General features: G+C 38.4%; 1 protein-coding gene across 1 annotated transcript; it reads left to right on the forward strand.

Moving 5' to 3' along the window:
• The first annotated feature begins 913 nt into the window (after nt 1-913).
• Nucleotides 914-8,402, forward strand: LOC136541573 (UPF0613 protein PB24D3.06c-like). Its single transcript, XM_066533507.1, has 9 exons — nt 914-1,290; nt 2,535-2,611; nt 3,511-3,616; nt 4,580-4,672; nt 4,753-4,818; nt 5,054-5,199; nt 7,213-7,321; nt 7,988-8,052; nt 8,118-8,402. Exons 1-9 carry the CDS (start codon nt 1,075-1,077, stop codon nt 8,263-8,265), a joined length of 1,026 nt encoding a protein of 341 aa, XP_066389604.1. The 5' UTR covers nt 914-1,074; the 3' UTR covers nt 8,266-8,402.
• The last annotated feature ends 8,055 nt before the right edge of the window (nt 8,403-16,457 follow it).

A 16,457-nucleotide genomic window follows, 5' to 3' on the forward strand; every position in this document is an offset into this window, starting at 1 on the left:
ACGAAATCCACGAGACGAATCTTTTAAGCCTAATTAGACTATGATTGGACACTAATTGCCAAATAACAACGAAACTGCTACAGTATTTCATTTTGCAAAATGAAGTCATCTAAACAAGGTCTTAGGCCCTGTTTAGTTCCAAAAATTTTTGCGCAGTACCTGTCACATCGAATCTTGCGGTACATGTATGGAGTACTAAATGTAGACGAAACAAAAAACTAATTGCACAATTGGATGAGAAATCGCGAGACGAAACTTTCGAACCTAATTAGTCCATAATTAGACACTAATTGCCAAATACAAACAAACGGGCTACAGTATCCAAAACCAAAAATTTTTGACTTCTAAACCTGGCCTTAGTTCGATACATACATAGAGTACTAAATATAAATTAATTATAAAATTAAATACACGTACTATAACTAATTTATGAGACCAAACTAAATGATTGAACAATGTGATGTTACGGTAAATATATGTTAATGATAGATTAATTAGACTTAATAAATTCATTTTTTAATTAACAAGGACTTATATAATTTATTTTATTATTACTATAAAATAATCGATGTGACAACCCAGATCACACCTCTAACCTTATCCGGCTAGATTTAAACACAGCTAGGCCTTGTTTAGATTGTAAATTTTTGCAAACTGGATACTGTAGCATGTTTCGTTTGTATTTGACAAACTTTGTCCGATCATGGACTAACTAGGCTCAAAAGATTCGTCTCGTGATTTACAACCGAACTGTACAATTAGTTATTTTTTTTACCTACATTTAAAGCTCTATGCATATGTCCAAAAATTGATGTGATAGAAAGAGAGTGAAATTTGGAGGTGATCTAAACAAGCCCCTAATCAAAGTTCTTTCTACTCCTATAGTAAAAATATATTTTTTTTAATCCGTTTCCATCATCGTCTCGATCGACACCAGCTCGATCCAACAAGCCCAGAAAGTCGCAGCCCGCAGCCTCCAACCAGCCGACCCCACATCCGCGATGCCCACGCCGTGAGCCCGTGAGGCGCGCCGCTGCAGCCGCCGCCACCGCCACCGCAGCCGCAGCCGTTACTATGACCTCGCCGGCCCCGACCTCCTGGTTCTCCGGCCTCGCGCGCTCCTCCTCCTCCACCATGGCCGGCGGCGTCGCCTCCGCCCCCGCCTCCGCGTCCGCGTCCGCGTCCCTCCCCGACGCGCCCAAGTCCGTCGTGGTCGGCGCCGGCCCCGGAGGAGGCAAGCGGAATCAGCTCCGCGGGGCGCTGTTCAAGTACGGCCCCAAATCCGCGCAGGTACGTACGGGCTCCCCCCACCTCCCCCTCCCCCCTCGCGCCGCCGCCGCCGCTCGCGGCTACGAGCTGGAGATCGTTGGTTCGATGCCTGGATTTAGGCAGTTTGTAGGCGAGGTTTTCCCCGTCACAGCATTTCGCGGTTGCTTTCGCCGAGTGCTCTATAAGCTGCTAGACGGTGAAATTCCGTGGGTGGGAATGGGATGTTCTGGAAGCTTCCAGAAGGTCGCCCGCGTGCTGCCACGGCCTCTGGAAGGAGGGGATCTTTTGCGACATTCCAGATGCGGGATCTCCCTTTTCAGTTGCGGAATTCTGCTTTTTTAGCAAGTGGGGCGCCAGGCTCCTACGTTTTCTCATGCATGTCTAAAGCGTGCCTCGGTGCATGTTTAGATTCCTATATAGATATGGAAGATTCTATGATGTTCAACAACTCGGAAAAAAGGTGGCTATTTTGCATTTAGGGATATGGTTTGGCAATTTGCTGTTTGGATTTGGGGTTTAATTCTCCTTTGGTAATGTTACACGGCTATGTCCCTTTTGCTGCTTGTCTCGTAGTTTCTGTAACATTTCCATCCGGCTGAGGAAAGCCTACTTTTAGCTGTTGACCCTATAGGCAGTGACAGTGAGTGGTGGTCCTTACGCACCATGGTTATTCTTGTGGTTAATTTGCTTGCTTCCTCTCTTGCTTTTCACCATGAAATTTTATAACCATGCTCAGTTTTCACTTTCCAGCAGATTCTGGCTTGCCATTATCAGCGTCTGTTATAGGTTTTATTGGTGCTTATATTTTCTGGCAGAAAACTGTATTTTAATTAATTATTTGTTGTTACAGTGAGGGCTATACTAAGTCACGTATGCTTCTGGCAATTTTGCTACTTTTGGACTTGGGACACCTGTAATGCCATTTGCAACCCCAATAAGATCAATTGTTTCTTAGCTTTTATAGAACATAAGCATGACAAGCATACCCACTAGATCTGACTGCAGTATTCTTGGGAAGCTTATTCTGCAGGGAAACACCTCGTATTATGTTCTTTTGATCTGGATACATTTGCAACCCTTGAAAGTTATGGTACAGATGCCTCTATGTTTGGTTCTTTTGAGTGCTGTGTGGTTTCTTTAATATCGATTTTTGAAAAATCTAGAGCAAACCCCTTCTATACATAAACTAACTTCTTTTTGGATACATTTTGCTAGTGGTGCATTACTAATAGCTTTGTGCAATAACTTCACTTTTCCTCTGTCAGGTAGCATTCAGGACTGGTGATTTTAACCATCAGGTGATCTTCATTGGTGGCCTCACAGATGGGCTTTTAGCTACTGAGTAAGTCAAAATAGCCTTTTTTGCACTCCCTCGTCCCCTGATAATTGAGATTGCACTAAATTTGGTCATAATATATCAATTTAACATCTATTGAATTTGGAAATAAAGGCTATCATGATCTAACTATGTTACATCATGGTTTATATCCATAAATAAGGTAAATGTGAAATGGGCAATGGGTTTTTCTCTTGAATGAGAACTGAAGAATTTTATGTATCATGCCAACATATTCTGGTATTCTTGTATCCTTTGCTGGTTCTTGGGTCTTACAATTAACTTCATAGTAATAGTACCAAATCAATTTCAAAAGCTATGGAATTTAGGCTAGTAGCGCTGGTACCATGCGCACACACGAGTAACAACCTTGTTCATCTAGGTGATGATACTACCTTATAGTTGAAAATTTGATTCTTGTAATGTTTCTATGGCTAAGCACTTTCCATCATTGCGAGAACTTAAATAATGCTTATAAAAACGATTTGCAGAGAAGTAAATGTAACTTTTGAATCTTTTCATCTTTATAAGGCCTATGCTTGGTTGGTTACCTTGCAAAACTGGCCTAATCTGAATCATGCCTTGTGAAAACCAAATAGATTGATTCTTTGAAAATTTAGCTATGACTCTCTGGATGCAACATATGCTCAGAGTGTTACAAATTTCCAGCATCACTCCGGGCATGTTTCATTAAGCTCATAATGATACTTGTCAACATTTGATAAAAATGTTAATGGAGAGATTAAATCAAAATATTAAGATGTGACATAACTTCAAAGCCAATGCATCTTATTGCTCTTCTGTAAATATACTTTTGATGCATACCTTCTGTTTTTGGTATTGTTAATCTATGTTTAAATTTAATTTCATTTCACTACTGCTAACTGATTTTTGAAAACCTACAGTTACTTGGAACCATTGTCACTTGCATTGGAAGTTGAGAAATGGTCCTTGGTACAGCCATTGCTTTCTTCATCATACACTGGATATGGAATTTCCAGCTTAGAGCAAGTATGATCCTTAGTTTGGAATTAAAATCAGCTTTTATTCTTGTACCAATAAGGAGAGGGACTTTAGAATAGAACATGCTGTATATCAATATCTTTGGTGTGCTTATGTTATGATGGCATGATGGATTTATGATGCTTAAGAACTGATTAATGTTTTGAAATTTGATGCATCAGTTTAGTTGATATTCTACATGATTCAAAATTTTTAATATTCTGAGTGAATGTTTCTTAGCTATGGAAAGTTCTATGCATTTCCTTATCTTACTTCCAGTTACCTAAACTGTTGAGCCTTAAGGTCCCTTCAATAATCAATACTATGTGGGATATTTTAGATATCAAAGTTGAAGGTTAGAAACACTATCCTTAAAATAAATAGAATCCATGGATATTTAAATAACTAGCTACAGCATAGCATTTAGGTCGATATGTTTCTTTGAGTTCAGTTTGTTCTGAAATGCAGTTTTAAAACGTTAGGTGATAAGAATTAAGAACATATTCATAAGTACTTTAGGACACAGGACAAAATCTAAATCCTGCAAGTATGTTGCTTCTGTATTCTTACCAGATTAACAGGGTTCTCTTAGAAACCTTTATTTTGTAGTTCTAGAGCGGATTTGCGTTGGCATCCTTCTTTCTTTTCATTAGATTAGAATATTAGATAATCCTAGGATTCCATGATTGCTCTCATTATATTGTCATTCCCCTTCTGTGCTATGGAAGCTTTCTTTAACCATGTGAAGCTAGTTAATGTCACTGATAGTGTGTTTTTCGTTTAACCCGTAGATTTACCTTTTGCTTTATGCTGTCCTTTTGGATATAGTAATATCCCAATAATTATATAACTGATTTTGTTTCCCCTATTTTTATTAAATTATCAGTTTTATTAGTTTTTTCTTTGTCTTTGCTTTTAACTTCTTCCATATTCTTGGTCTCTGTATTGCTCATATTTGTTGTCTTGTTGAAGGATGCATTGGAACTAGATCAACTCATCAGTTACCTAATAAATAAAGAAAATTCTGAAGGAGTAATATTGCTTGGTCATAGTACTGGATGCCAGGTATATACTATTACTAATAACTGCTAGAGATTACTACTTTACAGTCATGAAATAAACACTGACTCTTCTGTGGGTGCCAGGATATTGTGCATTATATGCGCACAAACTTTGCTTGTTCCAAAGCGGTTTCTGGGGTCATATTACAGGTATTCTCCCTGTCCATGCTCATGTTTTTTTTCTTTCACGAAGTCCATGCTCATGTTCTGGATGCACAGGTAGATGACCAAATGTTATTTAAATTTTGTGCACTAAATCTCTCTCTGAATGTAAAGCTTACTGATGAACTTTGCAACCTGTTAATAAGAACTTGCTAGAACTAACTTAATATTTTTAGTGATCTCTTTTTGTAACTTCTACCCTATTATATTCTTCACTCTTCAGGCTCCAGTAAGTGATAGGGAGTATAGAGCAACTCTTCCAGAAACAGCTGAAATGATAGACCTGGCAGCCAAAATGATTAGCGAGGGCCGTGGAATGGATTTGATGCCTAGAGAAGCAAACCCAGATGCTCCTATTACTGCCTACAGGTACAATGTTTATGATTGAGTCATAGAATTTAGAGATTGTACTAAGGTTCTGTTGGCATTGCTGGTAGCTTCTCAAAAGCACTTAATTGTTTCTAATTTAGCATATTGTGCTTTTTGGGTGCTTTTCCTACTTTAAGACAGTTGTTTCTGTTTCTTCAATGGAAAATGGGCATGCCTGGTTCAAAAATGGCATGGATCCAGTTGTTGAATGCGTATTTGTATACCAAAATCCTATTTGAACTAAGCAAAGGTTCCCCTAATTAACCAGATGCCACGATACAGCGACCACAAATCGACTCTAATGATGTAAGCAGTTTGTTTATTCCTTTTTGCAAGATATAGTGCTTAGAGCACCTCCAAGAGTTCCTAATAAATCACTTGGTAAACCTATGATTATTCCAACTTCTAAAAGAGTGTAGGGACTGATTTTTTGTCTGTCCCCAACCGTTTCAAATAATTTTCTCTAAAAAAAAACAAAGAAGTCCACCAAACTTTTTTCTTCAGTAGTTTTGCTCCGTCATGCTCATCCAGAATCAGCCATCTGCGGCCACCAGTCACCGTCCACTGTCCCTAGCTGGTTATAGATGGACAAGCCGGCCTCCTCGTTGGTGCCTGGCATTGGTGCTTTGCTCATCAAGGCTCAAACGGATAGCACCAAGGAGGATGAGGCTAAGGGCGATGACGGCAGTGGCTTCCATGACTTGTTAGTCGGCTCCATCTATGACCCTGTTTCTGGCTGGTGACGATTGCTCACTGGCGACGTGTCCGTTGTCCACGGCGGCGGTGCTCGATGTGTCTAACACAGACTCGAACACAGAGAGATCGTGAGTGAAACGAGAAAAAAGAACCGGACGAGGGATACGCAGTGCTCAGCGCCCATGGATATTTATGTGTGAAGCTCTCGTTTTTCCAAAGCTCGGAAAGATTGGGAATAGAAATAGGGAGTTGTTGGAGCATTGTTTTTTCTCATTTTGCTAAAATCTTAAGATTGGGAGTAGTTTAGCAAACTATTGGAGATGCTCTTATTGGTCAGCTGTGTCCATTAGTGGCATCATTGGCCATGGATGTCACTGTATTATGGTGTCTGATCCTTCAATTTCTGGTGTTTTAATGTTTTTGCAATTTTCCATGTTGAGCTGTGGAGTTTGTTCACATAAGAGTTGGTATTAGTGGATGTTATGAGACTACCACTTTGAGTGATTCAATTCAACCCATTTCTTGATCCCAAAAATTGATAGATCTGTCATGGATTTCTTTGTATTCACAGTAATTGATTGGCATTTGAACTTAAGTGCCTTTCTGAACCAGGGGAGTAGTAGCCTGCCTACTTTAGTTAGTAGTGGGGTGGCTCCTCTATAGGTAATGGGAAGCCATGGACCCATGGTAATCATTGAAACCAACACAACCGCCAACAGCATTCACTATGCCCTTGCCCTGTTTCTGTGACCAACTCACCAGCATTCAGTATGCCCGTCCCCTGTTTCTGTGACCATCTGACCATCTAATACAATTATGACCCACAAAGCAATGAACTAATGAAGCATAATCTACTATTTCCTCCATTCTAAAATGTATGTCATTTTAGTTTTGCACTATGTCAAATGTCTTTAACTTTGACCAAGTTCATAGAAAACCATCTATAATATCGAAGATGCGCTATCAAGACATTTCATGGTGGATTTAATGAAACTACTTGATGTTGTAGATGTTGGTCAATTTTCCTATGAACTCGGTCATATTAGAAAAGTTTGACTTAGGACAAACTAAAACAACCTACATTTTGGAACTGAGGGAGTATATTGATAGGAATTGCTTAGGCCTGTGTTGTTTAATAGCAATATCTTAGAACTTGTTAAGAAAAACTTATTTCTCAACCCTCTTCTTTGGAACTAGGCTCAAGATTTCCAGCATGTGTCCTAATAATCATTCGAAGAAGTTATGATGGCAAAATTAGAAGGGACTAAAAATGTTTCCTCATCTGTGCTATTCTAATGCATACAAGTAAATATGTAGGTACCACTCCCTATGTTCATATATGGGTGATGATGACATGTTCAGTTCAGATCTAAGTGAAGATCAGCTGAGGCAGAGACTTGGTCATATGTCAACCACACAGTGCCAGGTATGTACTGTTGTTCTACTCCTATGCTGGCTTTGTTGTCCAGGATAGTTCTATTGTTGCAAAAAATCCTTGCATGGGCCATGGAAAGATCTCATTTGATAGAACTAGTATTCTCATAGGGTGCAATTCTGGTGCAAATGGCCAATCAATAAAAAAAGATATGTAGAATTTCTATAAATTCTAAAAAAAATTCAGCTATAGGTGGAATTATGTTCTAGATCCATGCTTAATTTTATGATCAAATTCAATCTTGTTGGCATGAGGGAAAAAAGGACAAGTTTCAGGTCTATTAGTGTGAACAGTGTTTTATTGTGGTCCTTTTTGTGCTATTGCAATTTTTTTTTCCTCACAAACCAAATTGGGTTTGATCATGAAATTTTGCATGGATGTAGAGAATAATTTTGCATTAAATATATTCTTTTCTTTTTCCTTTTTGTTGGTGGCTCGTGTAGGGTTTCTACTCTAGCCTACCCCACCAACTTGTGACTAAACAGGTTTCATTCATGTATCATATGATGGTGAATTGTATGCGATTCGTTGAAACTCTTGCATTGCATACCATTTCAGTTATACTTTATTTTCCTTGTACAGTGTGAGATGGCAATATCAATTCGATTTTGACTCATGCTTCGACTGTTGCATTTAATAGCTTCAAGTGCTGTGCAGGTTATTTTTTCAATGGGGGATGAATATGTACCTGAATATGTTGATAAGGAGGCTCTAGTAGACAGGTAAACGACAGAACCTAAATATGCTGAGTACTAATGTGATATCTCATGTCATCTCTGCACTGCAGACTATGTAGAGCGCTGGGAGGTGCAGAGAAAGTTGAGATAGAATGGGGAAACCATGCTCTGTCCAATAGAGTGCAAGAAGCAGTTCGGGCCATTGTAGATTTTGTCAAGAGGGAGGGGCCCAAAGGCTGGGATGACCCATGGAGCTAGATATAACAGTTATATCTCATTTGTAACTAGTTTGTGCCTTTTCTCTTCTCTTTTTCTCCAATTGTAACATCTTTGTTTTGCATTATTCTTGGTCCATTTTTTTATAATGATATGCTAATTTTCTCATTTTCTCCTTAGCATGCATCATGTTCTCATTCTGGTATGACGTATCACATTTGTAAATTGCAATTGCGTTCCGAATCTTGGTTACCTGATCAGTTTAGTGATTACAACTGCTCCAATATTTTCACCATGGAAGTATCAACATTCATTCTCCAGAACAGGTCGTCTCGATGCACTTCATAATTTATTAACCAATTTCATTTTGTGCAAACTTCAGTTATGAAATGAATGTGCTGTGCCTATCAATTGAACGTTTTTTTGACTGACTGCCTGCTTCATCTTACTACGTTTCATCTATTACCTGGGAAATTGAAAGGAATCGTCTTCGCCGTTTCTGTTCCATGTTCTGTAATGTGATCATTACATTTTTGGGACTTTTGTACTGTGATCATACAGGGTGAGGTATTTGAAGCTCTGCACTATTCGTGGTGTTGCACATACGCTTGATGCCAGCCAGACAGCATAAATCGTCTTTATTCCCAAACAAAATAGTATGGTCAATTGTTCTATATTCTTTCTCGTATTTCCACACAACTTTTGTGATCTACTGTGCAATTGTTTCACACTTTCACTTGACGGTCCACCATTATGTTCTCTTTATTTGAGGCTCTGTTTAGTCTCTTCATCCTAGATATTCCATCCCAAAAGGCCAAAAAATACCATAATTTCGTTCTTTGCCCATGCTCCTTTGGTGCCACGGAAAGTTTGTTTTGTCCTATTGGGCATAATCGTTTTCCATTAATTATAGTGATGAACTTGCTTCCTTTTGTCAAGGTGCGCCGAAAGTCATGTTCTTTCTTAAACTTCTCTAGTGGTGATTATTATGGTTAAGCATAAAAGGCTGATTATACGGCTCATTTGTACATTGTTTGGAATCTAGCAGGAAATGGCTCCACTTCTCTAGTGGTGATTATTATAAAAAGGCTGATTATACGGCTCATTTGTACATTGTTTGGAATCTAGCAGGAAATGACTCAATTCTGTTTGCCTCTAGTCTAGTATATCGAAAGTGGAAATTTAGCGAGTGGAGCTTGTATGAAACACCTACATGGCTACATACTGAAATAAAGGCATGCAGCAGATTGTGCAGGTTGAAAGAAAACACACATTAGTAGAAATCTAGAGGAATACTAAGTACGCTTGCCGGCGGGCTCGTTCGCAGCCGGCCGCTAACCCGCATCGCTCGCCGCAAAGTTTGTTAGCGGGCTTGCGGCCAGCCGCTAAGCTATAAACTTTGCGGACAAATTTTCTGTGGACATAACAGACTACACTGCAAAACCCGCGAGACCCGCTACACTATGCATACAGTATCTACACATATCATGTAAGAACTTGGAACCTGCAAGCTAAATTTTCATATCCAGTTAATCCACGAGCAAGGATGATACAACTTTGCACTCATCATTTTAATTTTCATATCCCGACTATATATATATTATACGTTCTCAAATATAACAACATCAAGAAATACAGGTACAGAAACAAAGACACATATCCTGTAACAAAAGTTATTGTTACTAAACAAAGACGTAACGTATGGATGCCACTCTGCAACTCTGCATTGACTGAAACATCCAATCACCATGGGTTCATGGCCATTTCAATAACTGAAGCATTTTTTCGGTTACTGCTTAATTTAGTCCGTCTTCATGTTCTTCTGAACTGATGAAAGATACATATACACACAACTCCCTTTCAATCTGCTGATTCTTGACTTGATGCGTTCTATTGAACAAATGTTCAGTATAAGTTGCAAACAACTTCCGTAGCATGTTTGTGAGCTATAGCAACAACGATTACCAGAGCTGAACAAGAGTCCTACGCAATGATCTGAAACCTTAATCATCAAACAACCATTCCATCAACTAGACAAGGCCATCAGAACCTCCATGGGAGATTGGACGAGATGAGAGCAGTCATCAACTCACTCACATCGACGCAGAGGCGAGAATAGAGCTGAGGACCAAAGGAGGGCGACTCCCGACGATGACGGAGAGGCGAGAATAGAGCCTTGCAGGTTCTTGCGGGAGGACGACGACGGGCCAACGGCAGCCACGGAGGAGGGTGACAGCGGTAGCTGTATGTTTCTTTCAGGGGATGTGACTCTTCACTCTTGCGGGCTCTTGCGAGGCTTCTCGCTCGCCCAACGGGCTTGGAGGGTTGGAAGTCTTTGGGCCACAAAAAAATTACAGCTGGTCCACAATAGCCACGAAGCCAAGTTTTGCGGGGCGAGCGGGCGGGTTACGTTAACAACCCGCACCGCCTGCAATCGTAATACTAAGGACCGAATTTGCTAAAGGTCAATCTATGAGGCCAAAATTTAGCCCTCACTCTCTCAGATTGGTACAATGTCCTCTCAACAAAGACTAATCTTGAAAAAGTTGAGATTTGAGAATCAATTGGCAATGCGAATATTTTTCCATTATCCTGCATTCTAGGATGGGTAAGTTATTCTTGATGGACAAAGCGTATTTCATCTGTGATCAGTCCATTGGTCTTAGAGAGTCTGTCATCAACTAACTTGATAGGCTTCAAAATGCTATGGCTCTTTGCAGCTAATGCCGTGATTAGAGAATCACAATCATGAGCTAAAACAAAAAAGTAGTGCATTTTGTGCAAGTTGGTTGACCATGGTCCATGGAGCACATCAGGTGGCGAAATGGGCAACGAATAACAGAAAAGAAAGAGGCCATGAGAAAGAAAGGAACAAGCACATGATGAGAATATTTTGCAAAGATTGGTGTTATTTAGAGTAAGCGAAAGATGTGCGCCGCTATTCAAATAGTCTCTGAACACACTCATTAGTTTTTGAACGGAGATCATAGACATATTAAACCAAGAATTTTATTAGTGGTTAGCCAGGTTAGTCATATATTCAAGTTGTCGCTCCTGAAATGAAAGATAAACGGTATGCAATTCCCTAACCTGTATAATAATGTAGTGAAATACCCCATGTCGTTGTAGTGGCAAATGTTTTGAATCAGGTACCATTGAACATCTTTTCATGGAACATTAGTTGGGGAGAAGTTGATTGATTGACACAACCTAGTAGCTTAAATTATTATTTTTCAACTAATAAGTGAGAAGGATAGATTCACCAAGGATTTACATAATCATGGATAATTTTCAGTACATTTCTTGTATCAGTATGTGATGAACAAGGGCATTCTCTTTATCCATAAGTTTATTTCCCTCTGAAAATAAAGTCTTCACGTTAGGATAGGTTCGCGTGCTCCACATCCTGTCTACTTTGCATTAGTTCACGGACATCCCTTCAACACATCTACAAGTCAAACTTCAACAATCAACACATTACTTGCAATTGTCCGGTGCCAACATCAGCTCCTGGTTAGACTGTCTGGTGAAGTGATTTTCACCAGTGCCACAAAAACCTTAGCTTCTGTGTTCTGTTCACTTGATTGTCTTGTGCTCACATTTTTCCTTGGCCGGTACGTTCGTTGTTCGCTTTTGAACTATTCATTCAACCGTTCTAGCCGGACACCTCTTACTTTGTTCAGTGTATTCTTTTTCTTAAACATTGGACGATGGTCGGTAGCTTTCATTTTGTCCTGGTTTCACCTCTAACTTTTTCATATTAGCTCCAATCGAGGCGAAACTTGAAATTTTGGATTCCTTTCTCCGCAACCAAACTCTCTAGACCATTTGTTCTTCAAGTTTGCACCACCATGAACAATGAAAACTGGGTCAGAGTTTTTGCATACTCAAAATTCCATTCTTGGTAATCCTAACTCTCTTGAAAGTTCTTCAACCTTGAGTCTTCACTTGAACCACTTGACTCATCCATGATCCACTTGATCTTGAGTCCTTGAATGCTTTGCTTGACTCTTAATTGCTCTTCATCTTCAATATTGAGTTCTTGATTGCCTTGTCATCAAATCTTAGGGATGTATTAACTCTCCTTGCATTGTGGGTCTAACATTAACACTTGTTTTTCAGAATCATATGCTAGCCACACATGCCAAGTTGTCCTCAACTTGCTTCTTCATCAATACTTGAGGACACTAATCCATCTTCATGCTCACGAACCTATTTCTCTAAAATACATACGTTAGTCACCAAAACAAGGTTGTCATTAACCACTGAAACCACTTACCTGAGGGGCTTAGAAGCTCACAATGGGTGCAACACTCGTCACTATTGATGGCTGTGTTTTCCAAAACACTACACTAAATAATCAATCATCTATAGTTTTTATTTGGGCTAAATATATAGTTATTTAAACATTTGGAACAACCATTTAAAGAAGATAAGCGGCTGAATAAAACAGAAATGGTGTACCACTATGTAGCATTTCAAAGGTGTATAAACAGGCTACATGACCAATTAGGCAAACAAGTATTGACGATTATCGACCATCACTATTGACCTTTTTTCATGTACTGGTTGATAGAAATGATTGTACTTGGCGAGCCCAATTTTTGGTGTTTGTAACCAAATAAAATGCATGATCTCCGCATGGTGAGCCGTTGAATTGTTTGGTTTTAGTTCAACTTGTTATGGCATTGTCGATTGAATCATCCATTGCAGTGTTGTGGTCTAAGGATTCGACAGTGATATGTGGATACATGGCACACACTTGTCCTGTACCCCTTGTTCCGTTCTCTTATTATATTGATTCGATGTATCCGAAGCATAAAAAACGTAAAGTAAACTTGTTGCTAAGCTATGTCAAACAGTCAAAGAAGTTAACTATAAGTTCCTGTCGATTTCAAAGACATCCTCTATCTGTGTGGTCAGTTTGGTAATATGATAAGCTATTGGCTGTTTATTCTGTGAAAGCTTAGTTGCAAAGGATGCAACTTTGTAAAACATGAAGGTGATAAGATAATATAGCTAGGAAACAGGTTAAATAAATTCCCAGGATAAAACCTGTGGCCACAAGAAGCTAACGTTGAACATTAATCGCAGCCAAAAGTTGCGCCATTCATCCCACCATGCATCTTTGTGCAGTAGAAATTCTGCTCTGCCGATACTAGTTTGACACAGCTTGCCAAGTCGGCATATACTTAATCCTAAAGTATTTTGAAGAAATTATTTATGTTTTAGTTTCACAGATGACAATCTAAAAAATAATATGTGTTTGGAAAAAACATATATGCACAAATTTGACGATCTAGCTAGCACGACACTTTTCTACGCTGTTACATGAAAATACCGTGATTATTCACTGATGTCCCAGAACTGAAGTTATGAACTATATATAGTTTTTAAGACAATGAGTCAAATGGAAGTCATTGACATTGGATTTCATACTCATACATATATAGCGACAAACAAAGACTCACCCAACAATGAACCTCTATATCATTGCAATATGCAAAAGATGAGTGCTGTGCCTTTTCTAACTACTGATGAACATAAGATGGTTTGACATTGATGGATGCTCCTAACTGGAAAGAAGTTTTGCAGGACTAGCTAGAGACAACAAAAAAAAGCTGACGTTTTTTTACACTCTAGCTCTAGTTTCAGTGCTCACTTTTTGATCATGAATGGATTGACCTGCAACTAGCACTCGTCTTCTTTCTCGTCTCTCTGTATTTTTTCTTGAAAAGCCATTGAGTTATGTGGAGTGACTGATAAGGGGAATGAAGCAGAACCATGAATCCTTCAATTCTTATTATCAGTCTTTTGTTTTCGCCTATGTGCCCTATATGATTGAACTGACTTTCGTAAAGGTACATTTCCAATAAGAAAAGATAAAATATACCTGCAATTTGACTACTTAATAATTATCAATAATTTGCTAATACACAATCAGATATTATGTGTACTAAAACACTATTGCTTCAACGATATACAATTTTACAGAGTTTACAAGTTGTCCAAGACATTAACTAGACCATGTGCCCATCTTACTGTTAAAAGTAACTGGTACTCCCCTTCTGTACATCTCGGAATAAGGAACTGATGAGGTCTCATTTCCTACCGAATTTTGAATGAGTGACCAAACAAATAAACAACTCTACAACACTGCTATTATTAACACGTCGCAATATAAATAATGATCAATTTTATATTTTGAATATTGCACCAATTTCCTATATTGTATCTTCTTCCTCGATGAGACAAAAGTATATAACTTTTAATATTTTAATGTGGTTAACAAAAATGGATTTTGATAATTTGGATAGTTATAGTAGGATGATGACTTGACATGTTAATTATGAAGATAGATAGATAGATATATATATATATAGAGAGAGATAGATAGATAGATAGAGAGAGAGAGAGAGAGAGAGTTTCGTTTGGATGAAACCCATTGTCCTGATAACCATGTCATGAAACTTCCCATTGAGACTGACCTTTTTTTTTTAGGCAAACCATATCAATTCTTCCACAGGTTGAAAGGAGTTTTAGCTGCTTTAGTTAACTTCCATACCTAATAAGTATATATCATTTCTTTTTTTATCACACGCATGATGTGCACCCACACCCATTGTGATCACTTTAAAGCCATATAAGCCTTCTTCCAAGTTGCCATTAAGAATCATATCTCAAAGGTTTAGAATGCCTGAAAGGGACGACTAAAAATTTAAGATCTGAACGATTGAATAATAATTATCTATCTATCTAGCTTTATGCATGTAGCATCAAATATCCAATCCTAAGAGCACAAGATAATGCTCTCTACCACACAGTTATATCTTACTTAGTAGCTACCTTTGTACGAACATAAATAGCTGATGCATATAAGTAAAGTTTCTAAAAGTAACGGCCCACATTTAGTTAGCAGCTTAATGTCAGATAGAAATTCTGCATTGTTTTGGTGTGCACCTGTGCTTGCTAAAATTTGCAAGAAATATGTAAATTAGTATAGGTAGTTATGTGGAACAAATATTGTTGAGATATACTGAAATATAAATTTGTGCCGAGAAGATCTTGGGCATTCCTTTGTACGTGGCCTATGGGAATGTGCATATATATGCATCAGTGGCATTGTATACCGATAGTAAGCATGAACCATAATAACAGGAGAATACCCCGCGCGTTGCTACGGGGATTCCAGATAATTTAAAAAGAAATTAGACTATTTATATCTATAGTTATATGAATGAAACCATCTTAAATTAATTTTGGCGAATTGTTTGACACATTGATGTGAACAACTAAATGCATGTTAGTGGATGAAGAGATAACTATCATAATTACATGTGCTAGTTGGCTATAATTGCAAGTTCTAGTGGATTGTTGATGTGGATAGCTTGCATGTTGAGAGAAAAATCTAGTGGGGTTTAGCTTTATAAGAATATAGGATAACAGTATCTACCCTTGGTCCCAAAATATAATTAATAACTTATGGCAATTTAAGAACAAATTAAGAAACAAGGGAAAAGTCCATCACACTCATTAAACAGCCAGGCCAGCTCTCTGATTGGCTTAACTTTGGTTTATTTGGGCCAGCTCCTAGCTAATTGATCCTCATTGAATAAACCATGGGGTTGGGCCTTGTGTATTGTTCTCAAAAGTCCTTATATTTTGTGATAAAATTTTAACTATATTTTGAGACAGATGTGAGAGGTACAAAACTTCAGATGACATGAATCCATAATTAATAATTACTTAAGGTATATATCGTCATAAAGTTCTTCCCGCATGCATGTGAACTGAAGGTAGTAGCACAGTATTTGATAACCTCGATCAGCTTTACATGGATTAGCGACATATATAGTCACGCGTGCACACGCACAAGAGCATGCCACCATTTTTATGCATGTACTACGCTATTGGTTGATAATCAGCAAAAAGTGGTCACGCGAAGGATAATGGCAGTTACACACAATTTTGCCTTATGTCACTTTATCTTAAGAAATACTGCCTTTTTTGTTTTATTTTAATGAAGCACCTGCAAACAAAATGAACCAAACTTAAGATTATGAATAATGAGATAGTTCATCACAAGCATTACATCACACCACCGGATGTATTCACACCACTAAATGTAATGTACTACCTAAGTGCGTAACCATCCAAACAAATGATTTCATGCTGTTCGTATTAATACAGCTAGTAGTTCAAGTTCCCAGTTTTGCTTTGTATTCTGTTAGCAT

The sequence above is a fragment of the Miscanthus floridulus genome, chromosome 3, assembly GCF_019320115.1.
Source record: "Miscanthus floridulus cultivar M001 chromosome 3, ASM1932011v1, whole genome shotgun sequence".
NCBI lineage: Eukaryota > Viridiplantae > Streptophyta > Magnoliopsida > Poales > Poaceae > Miscanthus > Miscanthus floridulus.

What these genes read in the sequence shown, in the direction of transcription:
- LOC136541573 (XM_066533507.1), top strand. Translation starts at nt 1,075, where the DNA reads ATGACCTCGCCGGCCCCGACCTCCTGGTTCTCCGGCCTCGCGCGCTCC. An exon ending in GTCATAGTACTGGATGCCAG is followed by an intron (nt 4,673 to 4,752) that starts GTATATACTATT and finishes TGTGGGTGCCAG; the next exon opens with GATATTGTGCATTATATGCG. An exon ending in GCTCCTATTACTGCCTACAG is followed by an intron (nt 5,200 to 7,212) that starts GTACAATGTTTA and finishes GTAAATATGTAG; the next exon opens with GTACCACTCCCTATGTTCAT.